Source organism: Fukomys damarensis, unplaced genomic scaffold (assembly GCF_012274545.1).
Source record: "Fukomys damarensis isolate Sample0158 unplaced genomic scaffold, DMR_v1.0_HiC HiC_scaffold_4, whole genome shotgun sequence".
NCBI classification, from domain to species: domain Eukaryota; kingdom Metazoa; phylum Chordata; class Mammalia; order Rodentia; family Bathyergidae; genus Fukomys; species Fukomys damarensis.
In genome coordinates this window covers 37,015,401-37,039,530 of record NW_022900916.1, presented here as the reverse complement: position 1 = coordinate 37,039,530, position 24,130 = coordinate 37,015,401, and the positions used below count along the sequence as shown (strand labels likewise).

The window sequence follows — 24,130 nt, the reverse complement described above, 5'->3', positions numbered from 1 at the left end:
ATATATGCCCAAGAAAATTCCCTTTCACTCATTACAACCCACTTAAACCAAAAGTTTTAACTTATACTTTAGACGCTAAGATTTAAAGATAGGAAAATGAAATATGTACAAGTTTATGGGAAAAATAAATTGAAACAGGGCTGGGAGTGTAGCTCAATGATAAAACCCTTGCCTATCATGTGTGAGGCCCTGACTGGCAGAAAAAAAAAAAAAAGATTAAAACAATGAATGATATTGAGGCATGGGGAAATATACCATAAAGTTTTATAGAAGTAATTTGGAGAAATCTTCTCAAAACTTAGAAACCCAGGAGATCAGTTCCAGTAATGGTTGTTTAAGTGTATGTCATAATCGGTTGCCACGGAAGCTGTTGTATGTTATGGAGTGAAATAGTTCCCATTCACCTTTGAGCATGTTTTTTTTTCTAAGCAAGAAACCATCATGGGAGACCTTTTGTCCTTATTTTGGGAGGTGGATCCTCCCCCTGCACCTTTAAGTCATTATAACCCAATTCAAGATTACGAATGCCAGAAGGATGACTCTTGTCGGGCGATAGGGAACTTCCTGCTTTGGTATTTTGTCATTTTACTGGTCCTGGTGTTCCTCTCTCGGGCTTCTGTCTGGGTAGGATATCTTTTTCATTTTAAATAATATCTTAGTATATACTAGGGGATTTTTCATTAAATACATTCACTTGACTTTGATGAAACTACTTTTTAAAAGTTTGCTTTTTAGTTTAAAAAATAATGCAGTCTTTTCAAGACAATCTGAGGCATTAAAAAGGATGGAGAAGGGCCAGGGATTTAGCTCAGTGGTTCCACCACCTGCCTAGCAAGCACAAGGTCCCAAGTTGGATCCTCAGTACCAAAAAAAAAAAAAAAAAAGAGAGAGAGAGAGAGAGAGAGAGAAAGAATGGAGAAGAAAATTTAAAATTACTCTAGTCCTGTATCACAGAGATAACCTGTTAACATTTTGGAATATGTTCTCCTAGATTATCATCTTCTTCCTCTTTTCCTCCTCCTCCTCTTCCTCTGTCTCTTCCTCCTTCCTCTTCTCTATCCTAGTATATCTCTGTCTCTCCATCTTTGCTTTTACATGGTTGGCATTATATTGTATATATTTTCATACCTGCTGTTTAAGATTAATAATATACTGTAAACACTTCACCAAGTTATACTCACTCAGTAGCATTTTTAATGATTGCTCAATTTTTTAGTCTTGTGCTTGCATGATAAAAATGCTGCAATTTTGGGATATTTATTTGCAAATAGTCCATATACCATATGATCTAGGGATAAAATTCTCTACTGGTTAAGTACTTCTAACCTCCTTTGCAGCCATATAATGTGAATGAAAGTTACAAAAGTTTGTCATTATGAAAAGGACACATATTGTAGGATTTGGGGTTTTTAGAATGAGGCAATACATTCTTTCTGCACATAATATGATAAACAGAACTAAAGTCACCACTTTTTGTTTGTTTGTTTTTTGAGACAGGGTCTCACTATGTAGTTCAGGCTGGCCTTGAACTCACGACAATCTTCCTATCTTCCTGCCTCAGTCTCCAAAGTGCTGGAATTACAGGCGTGACGCCATCACACCCAGCATAGAATCACCATTCTTGATCACCTATTAGTAGAAGAAAATGACATCATGGGAATGATATGGCCCATTTTATAGGTTAGCAATCCCCCAACATATACTGCTGACATGGAATCCTTGCTGGTCATTGATACCAGGCTGGTGATTATTAATCAAGCCACCATCATTTCACATTATGGCCAGAAGTCTGGATTGGCAATGGTTGGCTAGACTGAGTACTAAGTCAGCTCTGGGCAGAGAAGAAGTGCGTTGTGTCTTTGCCAGCTGGGTGCCATTATAACCACCAAAGCCTCCCCGCTACCAGCCCCAGCCAGAAAGTTTCATCTAAATGCTTCTTAAGGGAAACACTTCGCTAAAATGAGATTTAGAGTAGTAATAGCTTATATCTATCTATCTATCTATCTATCTATCTGTCTGTCTATCTATCTATCTATCTATCTATCTATCTATCTATATCTATCTATCTGTCTGTCTATCTATCTATCTATCTATCTATCTATCTATCTATCTGTCTCTCTATTTTAGACTCCCTAGTTGAGCATACTGAAGTCTGGCCTGACAACAAAATTAAGGAGAAACTGAAGATGTTCAATGACCATTTTATCATGAAGACCACTTCAAAGGTCTAAGCTATTCCTTTGCTCTCTTGCTTGGGTCAGCTCTTTGGGGTAATCAAGTCCTGAGTACCAGGACCTCTGGAGAACATGTGGTCCAGTCCTCAGTTTGTAGGCAAGTAAGGTATGAATATTTGCTTTTGTTTTGAGACAGTCTCACTATGTACTTCAGGCTGGCCTTGAACTCACTATGTATCCCAGACTGGCTTTGAACTCATGGCCATCCTCCTGCCTCAGCTTCCCAAGTGCTGGTGTTACAGGCATGCGACACTATGCCCAACAACTTTTGTTGCTGATGATGGTTGTGGTGGTGTTGATAAGGCCCGAGGCAATTAAGTGACTTGTCCTATGTCGTACAAGTGGTTAGTGACAGAGTGATGGAGGAGGAATAGAACTAGATTTCCTATCGTGTTTTTTGTTTACTTCAAGGCACAGTTTTTTGTTTGTTTGGTGTGTGTGTGTGTGTGTGTGTTTGTGTGTGTGTGTTGGTACCGGGGATCGAACTCGGGCCCTTGAGCTTGTAAGGCAGGCCGTGGAGCCACTGAGCTAAATCCCTGGCCCAAAAGCACAGTTTTAAGTGTTGAATTAAATCTTTTCAGTGCTGATTAAAACCTTAATTATTTTAGGGGTTTTCTCTTTCACTTTGTGCCCTTATGGCAGCTACAATTGGCTGGACTGCTTCTTCTGAAGAGTCCCAGATTGGAAACCCGAGAACCATACGAGAGCTAGTCAAGGAGGACAGAATTTTTCCTTCCCTTTGAACTTCTTCATTTTCTCTGTTAAATTATGAGCCTTTATTTACAAACCTTGAGGTAATGGTGGAAGCGTGATGGAAATGTGGTGGTAATTATCCTCCAGCATGAAGTGGGCTGCTTTCCTTTGGATTTGTCACTTTTGAAGACGCATTTATCCTTTTGCTTTCAGAGACCATAAATGCTCTGTCTAGTTTATAGATTTGTTTACTGTTTCTTCAGATTGCTGTGCTAGCATTTTTCTGGGCAATGTTAGTCCAAAATCTGTACCTTGCATGTGTGGAAACGGAGCTGAGAGGTGTTAAGTGGTTCAGGAAGATCACAGAGTTGGGTCGTGGCAGAGCACAGCCCACATCTTCTACCTCCTCCAGGACAGGGATGGCTGCTGTTTTCACTCACTAAGTCATACTCAGAGACAGCTCATAAAATGCTTTCTGTAACCACAGTTCATACGATTCCGCTTAGCTTAATGAGAAATCTTTCTTTTGATTTTATGGTTATTTTTTGATGACATCAAATAAGGAAGCTTTCTGTGGAAATGATATGAGCCCAATAAGTGTCTTTAAACACCTTTCCCTGAGGGAAGGGACAAGAAAAAAAAAAGTGAAAAATAAAAGGAAAAAATGGAAAGAAAGCTTTTGTACATAGGGGAGGGGAGGAGCTCAAGGCGAGGGGAATGGGATAATATAAGATAAAATTTATTAAACACCTTTCCCCTTCATTACAAAAGTATTACAAAAAATGTGGAGATTTTAGGAGAACACACAAAATGAAACAAAAAGCCCTCCTGATGATGTAGAAATAACTATAACTTTTAGGTTCATACACTTCCTACTACAGAGCTTCAAAACATTTATAAAAAAAAAGATATCTTCTGGGATGGAGTAAAAAACAGATATATTTTTGTTTTTGTGACAGGGTTTCACTCTGTAATTCATGCAGGTTGGCCTCTGACTCATGGCAATCCTTCTGAGCTTGGGAAGCTGAGGCAGGAGGATCACTGTGAGTTCAAGGCCCACCTGGGCTACATAGTGAGTTCAAGGCCAGTTTGAACTGCATAGAGAGACCCTGTCTCAAACAACAACATCACCAAGATAACAACAACAACAACAACAAAAAGTTATGTATATATTTTTGGTACCGAGAATCAAACTCAGTACCTTGTACTTTCGAGGCAGGTGTGGTGCTACTGAGCTAAATCCCCAGCCCCCAAAAAATTTTAAAAGAAGACTTTCAGTCTTAAGATTTTCAGAAAATGGCTATTATAATCCAAAAAGAAAACTGGGCCCTCAGTAGAGATACAAATAAAGCAGTTGGCCAAGGATCTTAGATTTCTGTTACAAATATCCAAGTATGAGACATTTTAACCCAAAGGAAATTTGACTCTCTACATAAATTCATTTTTTTCTAATTGTAGACAATTTGAAATAAATAGAAAGGAAAAAGTCATTGTTTCACAATGTAAAGCCAACCATCATATCACTTATATACATTCCTTAAAGTTTTTTTTTCATATTTTTAGCTAACTCATGATCATACTGTTATATACAAATTTGCATCTTCATTTTTAGCTCAATATTGAAACATACTTTCTTATGCTATGGCCTACTTATAATTTTTTAGCCATATCTTATGTGATTATATCATAATTAACTTTAAATGTTATCTATTTTAAGTTTTGGACTTTGGGGTTTTATATCATCCTGATTATACTGTGATGAATACTTCTGTGTACAAACTTTGTCTTTGTGTGTGGGGGTATTATTTCTGAGGACAGATTCCTAGAGAAAGAATTATAGGTCAAACGTGTTAATGAACATTTCTACTTTTTGATACTCTGGAAGAGTAGCCTTACATTTGCATCTTTTGTCACTACCATTTTCAGCATCAAGGTGGGACATTAATTTGAAAAATGGCACAAATATACTAATGGAGCATTGGGCAGAATATTTGAAATTGGAACTATTCAAGAAAATCTATTTCTTCTGATTTCCATATTCACAGATAATATATTATGGTAGCATTTGGAGAAAAATATTTGCAAGGGTAAGGAGATAGAAAGTCTTGTTAATTCTGGTAAAAGGCTCTGTATATATCAGTGTCCCATTTCAGACATCTTATTTAAAGAACCATCAACAACATGGCCTGATAAAATGGCCTTAAAATTTTTTGTAAACTAATGTGAGTACTATCAAATCCATTTTTTCTTTCTCCTATTTTTTTTTTTTTTTGGTGGAAGTGGAAATTGAATCTGTGGCCTCTGCTTTGAGCTACAACTCCAGTCCCTTTTTATTTTTCATTTTGAGACAGCATCTCATTAAGTTGTTAAATTGTCCACACTGGGCTCAAACTTGCAATCTTCGTGTCTAGCCTCTGAGAGTACTGGGATTACAGTACTGCCGTCATTCCAGGCTCAAATATGCTTTTAAATAAAATCTCTGTATGGGAATGGGTATAGGAAAACTTTATAACCTATGCCTCTTCATCAGTATTATTTCCTCTCTTGCCTTTGTGCCGTTTTGCTCGGTTCAAGAGTTTGCAAGATTCTGCTGTCAAAGTATGGTCTCCTGAACAGAGAGCAGAAGCAGGATCTCAGCAACACAGGAACTCAATAAGTACTTATTTATAACAACATGGAATGTTTAGATTAGTCATTGTCAGAGGGCCTCAAGCAATAGTGTTCCGTAACAAGTAAATATTAGTGGGAAACGACTGACTGAGGCCACGCTTACTAACTGATATTTCTGAAACAGATATCTGAGAATAAACAGGATGGAGCCAGTGGGACGAGTGCATCAGCGAGTAAAGGTGAGAGCCAGTCCATGCTTGGAATGGGGCTTTGATGAGAAAACGGCGTGCTGAGGGTGGACAGCAGGCAGCAGCGCGGAAGCCAGGCGCACTGGGAGGACTCTGCCCAAGTGGCAAGGCCCACTGTGAGGCCTTGTTTCTCTGCTTCCCAGTGGAGAAGGGAGCTGCTTCTGCAGAGCACCTGAAGCTACGAGTTTTAGAGCCCAAGCTCCCTGCCATTCCTCAGTGCATTCCCCTTGCACACGTTTCCACTGTTGGTGCCGTTACAGAAAATGAACTGCCTGTGACATCTTTTTTTGTTCTGACATGCTGTTTATTTTAAAATTTTTATTAGTACATGCTTGCAGTTGGTAATGATCACATTCTTGCGGGGAGCTGGTACATGTACACAGTACATCTTAATTCTTTTTGTGTCCTCTTCTTTGCCCACCCCATCTTCTCTTTTAGTCTCCTTCCCATTTCCAGATCTATCTTCCGATTTCTCATTATCTATCTTTTTTTTTTTTTTTTGATTCCAGGGATTGAACCCAGGTCCTTGCGCTTGCAAGGCAGGCCACCCAACTGCTGAGCTAAATCCCTGGCCCCTCATTATCTATCTTTTATCTGGCTCTTTAATTTTTTTTACACTGAGTTTCTCATAAAAGAGAAACCATAAGATATTTAAGCTTGTGTGTCTGATTTATTTTGCTTAATATTATAGCCTCAAGTTTCATCCATTTTCCTAAGATGACTCAAATGTATCTTTCTTCATAGCAGAGCAATACTCCATTGTGTGTAAATATCACATTTTCTTTATCCTTTCATCTGTTGATAGACCTATAGGCCACTTTCAAGATTTGGCTGTTAATGAATTGTGCTGTTATACACGTGGGTATGCATGTATCACTTGACACCTTTTAAAAGTAACTTATAAAATGTAGTGTGCTGGTGAATGCTTAATAATTGACTCTTCAAAATATTGGTGTGTATACATGTATTTATTTTTAAAATTACTGATATATGAACTGGGCATGGTGGTGCATTCCTATAATTTCAGCATGCAGAAGGCTGAGTCAGGGGGATTACCACAAATTTGAGACCAACCTGAGCCAAGTAGTGAGTTCAAATACAGCCTGAACTTCGTCTTGAAAAAAATTTTTTTAACTGACATAAAGGTTGTATATCACAGAATTTATAAGTAATAAAATATACAGTGCTCTTTACGGTAAATTCTATGTAGACAACTGAGTCACACAAAATGTTTTGGCAGACCCTTGCATCCACAGCCATCCCATGTCTACATCTGATGAAAAGATGTAGTTTCAGCATGAATGTGATCTTCCTTAAAATTGAGGAGTAGAAGAGTAAAGGGCTGGGGATTTAGCTTAGTGGTTCTGCCACCTGCCTCGCAAGCGCAAGGACCTGAGTTCAATTCCTGGTACCCACCCCCCAAAAGTTGAGGAATAAGATGAAAGTGAAACAGGAGATGTATGTTAGAACTTAACTTGGTTGTCAATAATGTGAGTAGCATCTTTGCCAAAACAGATGCTAGGTTTATAGTACTGGAAGAATAAGTTTCATTTTTGAGTGTTTTTCACAATGTAGTGGTTGGAGGCATGACATATTCACTATCACTTTTTCTTGTTTGTTTGTTTGTTTGTTTAGGCAGGGTCTCACTATATAGTTTAGGTTGTGCTTGACCTCATCTCTGTCAAACTGGCAATGATCCTCCTGCTTCAGCATCCTGAGTGCTGGTATTACAGGCATGTGCCACCACACCCAGCTGAATTTTAGTTATGACTATTTTAAACATCTCACAGAATTCCTGAAAGTTGATCAGCTCTTTTGAGTTTGTCTGAGCCAACTCCAACACATTATTACTCAAAGAAAAAAAAATCCTTCTTAGTTCTTGCTACCCAAATCACATTCATGTATGCACTTGAATCTTTGAGACCTCAAGGAAAAGGAAAAAACAAAGTCCCTTCTTCGGAAAAGTTTGGAGGTCTTTCTCTTTGATTTTATATTTCAGTGTCACAAAGTTTCAAAAGTTAAATTGAGTGTGGTGGCTCACATCTGTCATCCCAGCACTTGGGAAGCTGCGACAAGAGGTTCACTGCAAGTTCAAAGCCAGTCTGGCCTACAATGTGAGTTCAAGGCCAGCCGGAACTAAATAGAGAGACCCTGTCTCAACAAAACAAACAAACATCTGATATGTCAAGCATCTATCTGATCCCTCTGACCACCTGACCCTTCTGGCCTTTATGAGATTGGGGTTTGATACCAGAAATGTAGTCAGTATCTGGTATTTGCAAATGACTGAAGAAGGGCAGTGACTTAACAGCCAGTCAGTAAGAATGAGCCCACTCATGTCAGGCTTCATGGGTGATGTGTAGTTCTAGTAACCAACAGTGAACCTAACTTTTTGATTTGCTTTGTTGGCTAGCAAGCAAAGAAAATTCCTATCAGCGGCAAAGCAAAGGTGGTTGCTGGGACTCTTCACAAGTGAAAAAAAAGCAGAGTCAACTTCCCCCCATCACTGACTCAGAAGTAGCTTTGGCCAATGCCTACCTTGAACAAAGACGAATCAGGCGCCACTTTGAAGGCCATAAGGTGAATCAGAGTCAACAAGACAGTGAAACCACTGAGGGTGACAGTGAAGAATCTAATTCGGGATCCTCTTCGTGGAAGGAGAGTGAAAGTGAAAACCACTCCTCACCAGTCAGCATTCAGAAGAGAAAAGTGTCTCAGAGGCACCAGACTCTAGGAAGTCAGCAAATCCGAGAAAGGCCCTGCCTCCACTGCAGAGCCATGAGAACCAATGAATGGTTGACACGTCATTTCCTACAAAGAGCTTCAGAAAGGGTTTCCACAAAAGAAGATACTCAGGAGGAAAGTTCCATACCTGAGATCAACACAAAGTTCCGTAAAATTTGAATTTTGTCAAGTCTTTACCTTATTTGAAGCCAAATGGAAGAGTTGAATAAAATATGAAAAATCACCAGAACCCTAGGTGAGGAGACTTTCACAATAAAATTTCTCCGCTAACAACAAAAACTTGGAACCCAAGAGGTAAAATTTCAGACAATTCTTTGTTCCAAAAAAGGCCAGTGAATATATGCATGGCACCATGGGAACACTGAAGTTCTGCATCCATTATGATTTTTTTTTACTCAAAAGAGCACAGGACAGCTACATCAGGTCTTGAGTGTATGTATTTTCTCTATGTCTATAAACAATGAGGAACTTCTTTGAAAACACCTTTATGCTGAGAAATTGTTTATTCAGATGATTTGATGATTTGATTGTTTGACTGAATTTGAATGAATTTGATTATTTGAATGAATTAAGTTTATAATTTCAGGTGATTCTGCCAGAGCTGTGTTGTTACGTGTGTCCACTTGGGGATTTTGAAGCAGGGTTTGAGGGCCTGGAATAAGACCTGATTCTTACAGACAGTGGAGGCAGTGTGATCCAGAAGGGTGGCTGGACCATAGACTGTCCACAGTTCTTGTCTGAGAGGCATGGCAAATGCTAAAGAAAAATATTTTTTGATACTTGTTAAAATGGTAAAGAGGACATTATTGAAGACTGTTGTAATTGAGGTCAATAGGGGTGATAAGTTGAGCTCAACTCCTAATACAATAAAGACAAGTAAAAGTTTATAGCCAAAGAGGAGGACGAGAGGCAGATGGAAAATTGCTAAAAGCAGACCTCAGGATAGGAATGAATTCCTGCTAACCTGACTAACAGGACTCATGCCAAAGGCAGGTCACTTTTACAACAAAGGAGGGACATGAAAGAGTAGATCAGATATCAAGGATTTTCAGGTATCAAAGATTGGAGGACTCTTGCTAAACTTAGTACTTAGAAGCATTCAGCACAGTTGAGGTTGCCAGAGAAGAGAGATATGAGAAAAATTTACACATAGGTAAATTGTAGTGAAATATAAAAATGATTTAAAAAAGAAAAGGAAAAGAAAATTTCTGAATGCTTTAGAGTGAAAAAGAGGTTACCTACAGAGAAATCATAAGACTGACATTAGACTTATATAACACTGAATAAAAAAAAAGACAATAGTGCTATGGGGGGAAAAGAAGACACAAGATATATTATGTATAGGTGCAAATTCCCTATGATGAATATGATCTTTGTGTATATAAAAAGTGCATCAGTAACTAACTTTTTAAAAAAAGCATTGAGCTGGGCGTGGTGGTGCACACCTGTAATCCCAGCACTCTGGAGGCTGAGGCAGGAGCATCACTGTGAGTTCAAGACCAGCCTGGGCTGCATAGTGAGTTCCAGGTCAGTCTCAGTTACATAATGAGACCCTGTCTCAAAAAAAAAAAAAAAAAAAAAAAGCATTGAAAAAAAATGGAAACAAAGTCTTTGTAAATAGGGGAAGAGGGGAGGGGGTGAGGGGAAGGCAGAGGTATGGGAAAAAATGAGAACCAAGACCTGTCATGTAAAGGTACAAGAGCCCAAAGATAAATGTAACTGTACTATATACCTAAAACATACCAATAAACTCAACTAAAAAAAAAACAAAAAACAGTTGAGGCCTTAGAAAATGGCTCAAAATTTGGTCAAATCATGTGTGTTGGTGTTGTAATCCCATTACTTGGGAGGCTAAGGCAGGAAGATTGCTGCAAGTTCAAGGCCAATTTAGGCTACTAGTTAGTTGAAGGCTCCCCCAGACTACACAGTGAGGCATTGTCTCAAAAATTAAAACAAAGCATAATTCAATAAAATTTTGTCAAAGAACCCTGATCACAACTTGGCTGACATTCAGATATGGTTTGGGTTAAGTTTTCCAGTTATGTGGGACCCTTGCTGTGAGGAATTGAAATGGGCCTGGATAAATGTGTGGCCATGCTGGAGATCATTCTCCATTGGGTTGGCAGCAATCCCAGTTGGCAAATAAAGTAAAACCCAGGTTCCAGAAGAAAGGTCCTGGCAAGAGCAAAATAGTGTAATGAGGCAGGGACTATGGCTATGGGGTTAGAGTTCAAAGAATAGCTTAAATCTTGAGAGGACGGATGTGTTGGTTTTTTGTGGGGGGGGGTACTGGGGATCAAACTTAGGCCCTTACCAAGCAGGTGGCGGAACCACTGAGCCAAATCCCCAGCCCAGGATTTGGGTGTCATTCATACATGGTCAAGAGTACTGCCTAATTCTATGAACTGAGCCTTTGATGGAAGTTAGGGAAGGGACCAGCTGGACATAGAGACCAGAGAACTATGACTCTGGGCACAGGAGTCATTCCTGACAAGGTAGACTCCTTAATGATGGTGAGAGTGAGAACTTGGCAGCAATGTGAGAACCCAAATCATTCACTAGGCCACTTGAATCTAGGATGCGAATGATGTTTCTGAGACCATTTGTGGAGACTTTATCTTACGGAGATGACCTCCGGATTGGGATGGCTCTGAAGGCACAGGTGGGAGGCAGGGTACCTTAAGATTCAGCTCAAGCACCAGCCTTTTCCACAGTGACTTTCCCTACTCCTTGTCACTTTCCTCCCTTTGTTCCCCCAGGCAGAACTAACCATGACTTCCGTTATGCGCCACTGTGCCCTGAGCCTGAATTAACTTCAGTATAGGTCTTGGTTCTTTCAACTCAGCTCTTTATCTAGTTTCCTCTCCTCAAATACCTGAAGCAATATTATTGACATATTTCTTTATTCTTTTTCCAAACACGTAAATTTAATTCCTTCTCCCAAGTTTTAAAATTCCCCATACTTAGCTCTCTCACATCACTCCTATCTTCACTAGTATAATAGCTCAATCCTCCCCACCCTATCTTCCACATCTTACCCATCTTATTGTCCTCCCAATAAGCAAGTTTTCCTTAACGGCAAAGTAAACCCCCTTTCTCCCATATCCTGCCCTTGCTCCCACAAAATATCCTCTGAAAACCCGCAAAACTAAGCCTTCAACTCAACTAAAAGTACTCAAAATCAGTTTTTTCTTCTATCTAATATTCTTCCCTTGAAACCTCTCCCTTAGTGCCTGACACCACCACTCCAACCACCCACCTGCTATTCTCCCCTCCCACCTCATCTACTTCACTGCAGAGCAACCACAAATAATAAACTGTCATAGTGTGCAAAGAAAATAGACAAAGGGGGAAAGAATCACTGTAAGGACTATCATAAAGAAGTGCTGTATGATCAAATCTGTGGACACTGTCGTAGATATGAGCAATTCTTTTGTCAAAATGTAAGGACAGAGTCTAAATCACTTGAAACTGGACTAGAACTGGACATACAAAGCTGAAAATTATTCACAGGGAGGTAGCATCCTCTTAAAAATTTCCATATAAGCCACAAACTCCCCTCACTTCTCTAGACCCCAACCTGCAGCAACGCCCCCCCGGCAAAAAAGGGAAGAGAAACAAAGAGGGGGGTCATATATAATTTTGGGGGTAATATATAATTTTTAATAAGTGTACATATATATATATATGTGAAAAATATATATGTAAAAGAATGGGAAAAAAGAAAATAGCTCTTCAAACACATCCCAACCCTCCCAAGGCAGAGTAAGGGATCATGAAGGGAGAAAAAAAGAAATACCACATAGCAGAAATCTATGAAAAGTTCTCAGAGAGGATGAAGAAAATACAGGAATTCAAAGAGGAAATGAACCAAAACGTCACAGCAATTACATTCAATATGCCCGTGGTGAATTTTGGGGAAATAGATAAGAAGCCGGACAAGCCAGCCAAAACAGTCCAAAATTTGAATGACAGGATCAACAAAGACATGGAATAGTTGAAAAGATGTCAGACAGAAATGCCAGAAATAAAAAATAATATAAAATTCATACACTAAAGGAATCTCCATGTGTGACCTCATCTTATTAAAAAGCTTTTGCACAGCAAAAGAAACCACCAACAGAATGAAGAGACAACCCACAGAGTGGAAAAACTTTTTTACCAGCTATTCATATAAAGGGCTATTATCTAGAATATATAAAGAACTAAAAAAATAAAATAAAATAAAAATAAAACCAGGTCCCTCAACTATAAAGACCCATTGCAAAAATCAGCATCTGAAATAAAGACACTTCTCAGGTAAAGAATTAGAAAGAGCAAATTTATACATGAAAAGATGTTCAACATCACTGGTCATTCAAGAGATGCAAATTAAAACAATCCTGAGATTCCATTTCACTGCTGAAAGAATGGTTGCTATCAAGAAATCAAACAATAACAAAAGCTAGAGGGACTGTGGGGTAAAAGAAAACCTTCTCTACTGCTAGTGGGAGTGTAGACTGGTGCAACCACTGTGGAAATCAATGTGGAGATTTCTCCAAAAAACTAGAGGTTCTATTCGACCCAGCTATACTTCTTCTTGGTATCTTCCTGAAAGAATTAAAAGCATCATATCACAGTGGTATATCCATATTGATGTTTATAAGCAGCACAGTTTGTAATAGCTAAACCTTGGAAACAGCCCAAATGGCCATCAACTGCTAAGTGTATAAAGGAGATGTAGTGTTTTTATACAATGGAGTACTATTCTGCCATAAAGAAGGATGAACTTTAGACATTTATAGCTAAATGGATGGACCTTGAATCCATCTTCTTAAGTGAAGTAAATCTGATACACATGTTTAAATATCATATTGTTTCTCTGGTGTGAGAAACTGAATGTGGAAATAAGGACTGAGATTTATAATGGATGTTGGGAAATGGGAAGACAGTGTTCATATGGGAAGAAGAACAGGGAGGAGGGAGGGAGAAGGAAGGAAGGGACAAGGAAAAAGTGAAAATAGAAGGAAAAATGGAAACAAAGCTTTTGTGCATGGAGGAAGGGGCTTGATGAGAGAATGGGATAAAATAAAATTTATTTTAAAAAGGAGAAAATCTCTTGTAACAGTCTACTTTAAGCTAATAATAACTTCAAATGTACACAACAATCTACACTTTTACTCCACCATTTTGTTAACAGCATAATTTACATATTTTAGATGGTATATCTTTAAATATATTTTATACATATAGTTATTTTAAATAATTATGTCTTTTTTTACTTCTATGCTAAAATTAAAAGTGATTCACCCACTCTCAAAAAAAATCATAATGTGAAGACAGTGTCTGATATTGAGGATAAAATAGTGAATTATGATAAAGAACTCAAAGAAGCCAAAAAGAAAATAAGAGAGCAAGAAAGACTATCCAGCAGCTGCTAGATGACAAGAAAACCAACTTAAGGTTAATTAGAATTAGAAGAAAACTAGAGGATAACACAGATTCACTAAAATGCTTACAGAAAAAATGAAAGCATGTTTCCCAAATATAAGAAAAGTTTAAAATTCAAGTATAGTATACCAAGCAGTTATGATGAAAGGAGAAGTTCACCAAGGCATATCCTTGTTAAATTCACATATATTCAGCCGGGCATAGTGGCACACACCTGTAATCCCAGCACTCAGGAGGCTGAGGTAGGAGGATCGCTGTGTTCTCGAGACCAGCCTGGACCATATAGTGAGTTCCAGGTCAGTCTCAACTACATAGTGAGACCCTTACTCAAAACAAAACAAAACAAAAATTCACATATATTCAGCAAAAAGCAAAACGAAAAACAAAAACCAGAATTTTAAAGGCAGCCAAAGAAAAACAAAAACATCACATATAAAGGTCAATCAATTAGAATCCTAGCTGACTTTTCCGCACAAATCTTGAAGACCAGAAGAGCTTTGAGTGAAATATTTTAAGCTCTAAAAGCAAGTAACTTCCTGTAGGGAACAGGGAAAGGGGGCATCACTAGAACTCCTGCAGTGAGTTCTAGTCTCCTGTGAGCCATGACAGCACGAGATGAATGAAACAGAAATGAGACTTAGAGAAGAAGCTGAGATTTGGGCCTGATCAATGCTGCTCTGGGCAGCAAAGACAAAAGACCCTTAGCTTGCCACACCTTTATTTGATACATTTGGAGTAACAAATGTAGCAGATGGCTCAGAGGGTGGCATAGGTGATAATCCTAGAATAATGAGGAACTATGTAGATGAAGATTTTGTTCCTTCCCAGGATGTCTTCAGTGGTATAATCCTGCCCTGGAGCATCACAGCATCACTGGACCATTGCAATTTCAGCTATGACTAGAGATGAAAATGGAGTTATGTCTCAACATGCTATAGGCAGCCTGTAGGCAGGAGAACTAGGCCTAATTGTAATTTAATTATGAAATGATTTTCCCCAAAATTATGTAGAGTTGCTCTCAACAAGTTCCAACCCAGATTAATTTACCCACCAGAGCTATCTTTCAAAACAGATGGAGAAGTAAGACATTTCCATGAAGAAGAGGAAGAAGATGAGTTTAGAAGATATATGAGTGCTAAACCAGCTCTAAAGAAAATACTCAAGACTATTTTCAGCAGAAGCGACAAATTGGACACAGCTAAAAATACAGTGGAAACTAGTGAGGTAGGTAGATAAATAAACAGCAACAAAAAACTTGAGGAAAAGAGAAAGAAACAACACACTGACAGATAAGGCAATAACCAACACATCTCGGTTATATCTCTGAATGTTATCAACCTCAGCTCTCCAATCAAAATACACAGACTGGCAGACTGGATAAAAAAAAAAAATCCAACAATCTGTTGCATTCAAGAAACTCATCTAATCCAAAAAGATATTCATAGACTGAAAATTAAAGGATGGAAAACAACATTTCATGAACCAAGACCCAGAAAACAATCAGGGATAGTAATTCTAGTATCAGACATGGTAAACTTCAAGTTAAAACTGATTAGAAGAGACAAAGAAGGTCACTACATAATACTTAAGGGAACAATCCAACAAGAAGAGATAACATTGATAAACATACATGCACTGAATACTGGAGCATCTATCTTTATAAAACAAAACTGCTGAAATTAAAAGAGCAAATAAACATTAATATAATCATAGTGGGGACTTTAAGCATCCTACTTTTGCAAAGAGGTAGATCCACTAAACAAAAAAAACCAATAAAGAAATTTCAGAGCTGAACCATACCTGTGAACATATGGACTTAATGGATATATACTGAATATTCCATCCCTTTACAACAGAGTAAACATCCTTTTCAGCAGTACATAGTATTTTTCCCAAAACAGATTACATACTAGTCCACAAAGCTTGATTAAATAAATATAAAAGAATTGAAGCCATCCCATGCATACTATCAGATCACTGTGGAATGATAAGAGAAATCAACGACAGAAGGAATTTCAGAAAAGGCAATAGCTTCTGGAAAATTAGCAACATACTCCTAAACAATAAATGTGTCACAGAAGAAATCAAAGAAGTAACTCAGACTTTTCTAGAAATTAATGACAATGACTGCATAACTCAACAAAACCCCTGGGATACTATGAAAGGAGCCCTAAGAAGAAAATTCACTGTGATCAGTGCTTACATAGTAAAACAGCAAGACCAGAAAAATAACATGAGAAACCTGAAGATATTTGAGAAACAACAAAAAACCAGTCCCAAACTGATATTAAGGAGGAAAATTATAAAAATGACAGCAGAAATCAATGAAATTGAGAGTAAAAAACTTTTTAAAAAATCAACAAATCATAAAAAAATTTTAAAAAATCAATAAATCAGAGCTCATTCTTTGAAATAATAAATAAAAAGATAACCCCTCAGACTCATCAAGAGAGAGAAAAGATTCACATCAATACAATTAGGAATGAAAAAGATGAAATCACAACAGACACTGTCAAAATTCAGAAGATAGTAACTACTTCAAAAAATTGTATTTCAACAAATTAAAAAATTTTGAGGAAATGGACAGATTCCTAGACATAACAAACTACCAAAACGAACCCAAGGAGACATAAATATGCTTAACGACCCAGTAACAAACAAATTGACAATGACAAACGAATTGACACAGTCCAGGATCTGATGGTTTCACTGCTGAATTCTACATGACCTTTAAGGATGTTATATCACCAATATTCCTCAAGCTCTTCAAAGAAACTGAAAGGGATGGAATGCTCTCAGATTCGTTTATGGAAGTATAAGGGGCCACCCTATTGATTATGCCTAAAGCAGGCTGTAAACAGTGCAAGCTGTGAAGAGTTAACCCCGCAATTGGCTCATTTTAAGAACTGAGTGTGACTGAACCTTACACGGCTCATAGAAGCACGTCGGAAGCATACAGGTTAGCATGACCTTCCCACTAGCAGCTGCAGCTGAGACCAGAGAAATGGCCCATGAAGCAGTTGGGATCCATAAGAGATAACATAGTAGCTGAGGTTGGGGTGACTTGAACCCAAAGCTAAAACTTTTTTATCTAGAAGGACAAGGCTGTAATGACAATCCTATATTTTGCCTATTCTGTTCCTAATTTGAGAATGCTTTGTCTTTTCCTTACAAGCCTTACATGCATTAGTATCCATAGCAACTGCACAACTGCATGTTCTCACATGTAGTCCTCTTTACTCCAGTTTGATTACCAACAAAAATCAGCGGCTTGGACTGACCAAGGCCTTTGCTGGTTGCTCAGCACTGGCTGTCCTGGCTCCCCACTTCTTTCTTTAAATCTGTCTTTGAGTCTTTCTTCAGGCCTGTGTCATACACTGGGCAGGAGAATGGAACCATTGTAGGAGTCTTCTGTAGGAAGCCAGTGCCACCCTGATCCCAAAACTGGATGAAGATCCAACTAAAAAAGAGAACTACTGGCCAATCTCTTTAATGAACATAGATACAGAAGTCCTCAACAAGACATTAAAAAATAGAATGCAACACATTATAAAAAATAGATCAAGTAAATTTCATTCCAGAGATGCAAGGATGGTTCAACATATGTAAGTCAATAAATTTAATATATCACATAAACCAGAGCATGGTCAAAAGCCACGTGATCAAAACAGTAGATGGAGAAAAGCCTTTTGACAAAATCCAACACCACTTTTTTTTGAGACAGGGTCTCATTTGGTTGAGACTGATGTGGAGCTCACTATGTAGCCCAGGCTGGTTTCAAACTCACAGTGATCCTCCTGCCTCAGCCTCCCAAATGCTGGGATTACAGGCATGCGCCACCATGCCCGGCTTTCCAACACCACTTTGTGATTAAAACCTTGAGGAAAACAGGTATACCTAAATATGATAAAGGCTATTTATGACAAACCAATAGCCACCATCATATTAAATGTGGAAAAAACTAAAAGCATCCCTCCAAAATTCAGGAACAAGACAAGGATGTATGCTATTATCTCTTCTATTCAACATGGTACATGAAACTTTAGCCAGAGCAATTTGGCAAGAGAAAAAAAAAGGAATATGTATAGGAAAGGAAGAGCCCAAATTATCATTATTTGCAGATGGTCATGATATTCTACATAGGAGACCCAAAGAATTCCATCAAAAAACTCTTACAATCAATTACCAACTTCAGCAATGTATCAGGATACAAGATCAACTTGTATCAGCAGGATACAAAAATCATTAGCATTTGTTCACTGTTCAACAATGAATAGGATGAGAAGGAAATTATGAAAATAATGCTATTCACGATTGCTTTAAGAAAAATGGAATATCTAGGAATTAACATAACCAAGGCAGTGAAAGACCTCTACGGAAAAAACTGTAAAAGGATCTTAAAGAGGACATTAGAAAATGGAAAGATGCCCCTTCTTCCTGGATAGGTCGAACAAATATTATCAACATAGCCATACTTCCAATACTGTTGGGCAGATTTAATGCAGTCCCAATCGAAATACCAACAGCATACTTTATAGATCTAAAGAAAACAATCCTGAAACTCATATGGAGCCAGAAGAGATCCAGAATAGCAAAAGTAACTGTGGGCAGTAAGAGCAAAGCAGGTGGCATAGCAATAACCGACTTCAACCTATAGTACAAAGTGATAGTGATAAAGATGGCATGGTACCAGAACAAAAATAGACACATGTTCAATGGAACAGAATTGAGGTTACAGATACCTACTCAAACATATTCAATGATTTGATCTTTGACACTGGGACAAAAAGCATACAGTGGAATAAAGATAGCCTATTCAACAAATGATGTTGGGAAAACTGGCTATCTCTTTGTAGAGGAATGAAACCGGACCCTTATCTCTCACAATATACTAAATTAAGATCAAAATGGATCAAACATCTAAACACTAAAACAAACACATTAAACTTTCAGGAAGATAAAATAGATAAAACACTTGAAGGCATAGGTACAGGAAAGGATTTCATAAATAGAACCTCACTCACACGAGAAATAGCAACGAGTCAACAAATGAGATTATATCAGACCAAAAAGCTTCTGTTCAGCAAAATAGTCAATCAGTAGAATGAAGAGACAACCTACAGAATGGAAAAAAATTTGCCACCTATTCCGCAGAGGATTAATATCTAGAATATACAAAGAACTCAGAAAAATTAAATCACCTAAAATTAAAGACCCACTCAACAAATGGGAAGGAGAAATGAATAGACACTTCACAGAGAAAGAAATACAATGATCAACAAATATGTGAAAAATGTTCAACATCTCTGGCCATTAGAGAAATGCAAATAAATAACTCTAAGATTTCATTTTAATCCGTAAAGAATGGCAATCATTAGGAAATCAAACAACAAAAGCTAGCATGGCTGTGGTGGAAAAGGAACTCCTCTACATTGCTGGTGGGAATACAAACTAGTACAACCATTATGGAAATCACATGGAGATTTCTCTGAAATAAGAAACTCCGTGTGATCCAGCTATCTTACATGCATCATATTGTTGGATCTTGTTTCTTTTTTTTGTTGTTGTTCTGGGGATCGAACTCAGGCCCTTGTGCTTGCAGGGCAAGCGGTGAAACCACTGAGCTAAATCCCCAGTCCTGGATCTTGTTTCTTGATCTATTCTGCCAATTGTTTCTTTTGATTGTTGAAATGAGACCATTTACATTGAGGGTTATAGTTGACATGTATTGACTTATCTTTGTTATATTATTTTCCTGCTGTTGGTTTCCTTTCTTTCCCCTCTATTTAACTGCTTGCCTAACCAGTGGCTTCAGCCTATTGGAATTTATGGAATTATCTTCAATGTCTTTTTCTAGAATACTTTTCATTAATTCTTTGGGTGTTCTTAGCTCTCCCTCAACTTTTTATTTTTTTGACTCTATGAGCACAAACTCTTTTATTTAATTGCAAGGGACGCATCCTATGTACACTTTTTTCTCTCCCAAATTCTTTAACTGCTACAATTGCCCTTGTGGAGACTATGAACATTGGAAAAGTTTTTAATTAGTAATCTATTAAAACCTAGGAAGCAGTACATTTCTATGGAGCCTTTTGAAATGACGCTTTGGAAGTTTACATACAATAATTGAAAGCAGATGGTTTTGTAAAATACATAGGTAATTACAGATTTCTTCAACTCACAACATAATGTATTTCACCATAAGTAGAAGCCTATTTCCTTCAAAAGTAACTTTCTACTACTTTCTCATAAAAATATAAAAAAGACCACATCTACTTTTGAGAACCTATATGTGACCTGGATCAAGGTTGGGTTTTTTGTTTTTTTTTTTCGGTCTTTTGAGACAGGGTCTCACCATGTAGTTAAGACTGACCTGGAACTCACTATGTAGCCCAGGGTGGTCTGAAACTCACAGTGATCCTCCTGCCTCAGCCTCCTGAGTGCTGGGATTACAGGTGTGCGCCACCATGCCCTGCCGGATCAAGGTTTTTCTACAAACATACTTCTTTCCAAAAAGTCTGAAAAGCATCACAGAATAATGTGATGTTATTTCAATCTCAGAGCAAGAATATTTTACTTTTAAGAAACACTGTGCAGTATTTCCTTTTGAACATTTCACCCTAGATTTAAACTGTGTGCGTACTATATAAACACTGCAGATTAACCCTACTTGTTCATTTAAGCAGTAGACTTGTCATATAAGACCAGTTACCAAATAAGCTGTTATACCATAGTTGCAAAAAAAGGCAAAAGGCAATCTTTAAAAATCTTTTTTTTTTTTTATATGGGGATCAAACTCAAGTCCTTGTACTTGCAAGGTAGGGAGCAGCACCACTGAGCTAAATCCCTGGCGCTAAAAATCCTTTTTAATAAAGGCAACCAACAATGTCCTAACTTTCTGTAAAAGTCCCTTTCTTCCTCCTTTTTCTCCCCTAGAATGGTGCCTTTTGCAGCACGATAGAGTGCTTTTACTAAGTTGGCCTTTTACATAGCTGCTTTCTTTTCTGGTCTGCTGAATTTTTAAAAGTTACCAAGACTAGACTCCTTCATGTCAGATTTTTTTTGCCCCATTTAGGTTCCTCTAGAATTATTTTCCACAGAAAAGGGTAACTCTAAGCACTTAAGAAACCAGAAGGAAATGAATGATGAAACATAACAACTTGCAACTTGTAATGTTCAAAAGTTATAAATATATTAATACATTCCCTTATTCAGGACAAATAGAACAACTTTCTGAACATCAACATAAAAATAGAGTACATTTCTTAACAGTAGGAAAACTCCCAAGTTTCCAGTGACAATATACTATACTTTACGTAATAACACAGCCAGATAATCTGATGATTTACCCTGAAAACCTGTCCAGTATATACCATGAACATATAATAAAGCTAGGCCTTCATTTCACAGGGAGCAAATATAAGGCTCATCACAAAAACAGATTTGCTGGATTTTTTTTTTTTTTTTGGAGACAGGTCTCACTTGTCAGATTGGCCTCAAACATAACTACTGGGCCAGGCTGGCCTCGAACTCATGATGATCCCACTGCCTCAGCCTCCCGAGTACTGGGATTACAGGTGCGCTCTAGCATGCCCAGAGATTTGTTGGATTTTAGTTTTAAATTCTAGAGCTACATTTTAAAGATTAAAAAAAAAGAAGAACAAGATTCACCTCCAAAATAAAAATTGTTTATACATATAACTCATTGTTATCTTTATGCTCTTACAATGTAAAACACTTAGAAACTTTTGAACTCTAGAAATTTTGAACTGTTAATCTATTTGGCTTTATCACGATTGTGTTTTCGGTTCACGGGTCCGATATGGGTGGGAAATTCTACTTCTTCTTCTTCTTCTTCGGTGGCTCGTCCTCAGAGGTGCTCTCCGTGCTGCTGCTGCTGGGAGAGCTGGAGTCCGAGTCCGAGTCCGGAGGAGGACGAGGAGGAGGAGGTTGTGGAGGAGGCTGAGGATGACGCGCTGGAGGAGCTCCCGTCAGAGTCACTGTCCTCCTCCCCCGCTGAGGAGGTAGATGTGTCTCCACTCCCTGACGAAGAGTCACTGGCTGAACTGTCACTGCTATCGCTACTGGAACTGGTTACACTCTTGGACCTTTTTTTCTTGGTCTTTCTTTCTACATTAGTCTCTGCAATGCTTTGCTGTAATAATAATCTGTTTTCCTTTTCTTTTAAAGCTTTCTTTAGTTCTGCTGTTCTTGATGGCCTATGTAGGTATTTTCTTTTTCCAGTGCATTCATAAGTCCAGTGTCCAAATTCCAAGCATTTCTGACACCTTACATGCTGCTTATTGGCTTCAGCTTGTCTCCGGGCTATTAGCCGATGCATGGGAGTCACCATCTTCTCTCCCTCAATTTTGAAAGATGACTTTTCAGAGTACATCAATATGGGTTGGAGGTTGATTTTTTTTTAAGGGCTTGATACATTTCAGTCCAACTTCTCCTTGACTTAAGGGTTTGGGTTGAGAAGTTTGCTGTGGTTCTGATGTACTTTCCTTTATAGGAAAGTTCCTCTAACAGCTTTTAATACTCTTGTTGTGTTGAATTTCTGGCATCTCGACTATTATGTAGTTTTTTTTCTGATCATGGTTAATTTGAATTCTATGTGCCTTACTTATCTGTATGTCAAATTCTTTTTCCACATTTGGTAAATTTTCTGCCATTATTTCTGTGACAGATTTTTTTTTTATGTCCTTTGTGCTAGCTTCTGATTTTTTTTATTGATTCTGGTCAATCTTATATTATTGGTCTTTGCATTACCTTGTAACTGTAGGATTCATTTTTTTTTTTTTTTTGAGACAGGGTCTCACTATGTAGTTTAGACTGACCTGGAACTCACTATGTAGCCCAGGCTGGTCTCAAACTCACAGTGATTCTCCTGCCTCAGCCTAGTGCTGGCATTACAGGGGTGCGATACCATGTCTGGCTGTACAATTAATATTCAATGGTCTCTTGCTATTTTTAAGAAGTCTTTCATTTGATGATTGCTAACCACTAACCTGTCTTCCAGATCTGATATTCTAGCCTCACATTAATTGATTTTGCTGCATATACTTTCAATATAATTTTTAATCTCCCAGATATGTTTGAATCTGTTTTATGGAGTCCAGTTCTTTCCTATGTTGGGCATTCATGATTCCCATCATTTTCCTAAGATTTTTTTTTCTTTTTCTTTTTAAAAAAATCTGTATCTACTTTAGATTTACTAACCATGTCCTTCATTGTGGTCATCATCTCTTTAGTTATCTATGCAAGTACTTCTGATTTTTTTCCCCCTAGAGATTCAGTTATCTTCTTGATACTTTGCTGCTACCATTTCAGAAAGTTCAACTGGGTGGCTTTTTACTTCTTCCACCTCAGTGCCACCTGCATCTTGCTTTTGTGCCCTCTTGTTTTTTATTTTTAATTTGTTTTCTGCATTGATGTTTATAAATTGCTTGTGGTAGGTAGCTTTATCACTAGTATCAAGACCTCCTTAGGAAATGGCTGCTTTTCAGTGCTCTCTTCTAGCTGCATCTTTCTTTCTTTCTTTCTTTCTTTCTTTCTTTCTTTCTTTCTTTCTTTCTTTCTTTCTTTCTTTCGTTCTTTCTTTCTTTCTTTCTTTCTTTCTTTTGGCATCCAGCTTCTATTCACAAAGAAAAAGCTCTAGTCCATCTTTTAATTTTTTGTTTGTTTGTTTTTTTGTTTTGGGGTACAGGGGATTGAATTCGGGTCCTTGCGCTTGCAAGGCAGGCCACCGAACCGCTGAGCTAAATCCCTGGCCCTCTTTTATTTTTTTGGTAAAATTCCTGACATTGCAGAACTAAACTGAAATATTCCACTGTTACATTTTCACGACAAACAGAAAAATTGAAGAGCCGAAAAAAAACTCCAAAAACCAAAAACCAAAAAAAAAAAAAAAAAAAACCAAAACAGGGAGAAGCTTATAAAACTAAATATGGATCTCAGCATTAACCGCTGAACAGAGAACAGAATTAAAACACTTTAATTAAAAAAAATCATGAGTGGATAATAAAATGTGCAGAAATTGAAAATTTACAAACTATTTAAAACCTGGAATCTCTGACTGCCCAATAACTACACAGATGGATCATGGGTGGTGGTGAACAGCAGAGAGGGTTATGGATGAATCTGCATTGTTCTAGCTGCTCCCCATGA

General features: G+C 37.8%; 2 protein-coding genes across 2 annotated transcripts; one reads left to right on the top strand and one right to left on the bottom strand.

The window, feature by feature from the left end:
• The first annotated feature begins 266 nt into the window (after nucleotides 1–266).
• On the top strand, nucleotides 267–9,843 carry Ssmem1 (serine rich single-pass membrane protein 1). The gene is made up of 3 exons (XM_010633508.2): nucleotides 267–624; nucleotides 5,722–5,776; nucleotides 8,199–9,843. Exons 1-3 carry the CDS (start codon nucleotides 442–444, stop codon nucleotides 8,687–8,689), a joined length of 729 nt encoding a protein of 242 aa, XP_010631810.1. The 5' UTR covers nucleotides 267–441; the 3' UTR covers nucleotides 8,690–9,843.
• An 11,948-nt stretch (nucleotides 9,844–21,791) lies between these two features.
• On the bottom strand, nucleotides 21,792–22,313 carry LOC104868660 (zinc finger CCHC domain-containing protein 10-like). The gene has a single exon (XM_033756287.1). The coding sequence runs from the start codon at nucleotides 22,311–22,313 to the stop codon at nucleotides 21,831–21,833; it is 483 nt and encodes a 160-aa protein (XP_033612178.1). The 3' UTR covers nucleotides 21,792–21,830.
• Nucleotides 22,314–24,130: the final 1,817 nt, after the last annotated feature.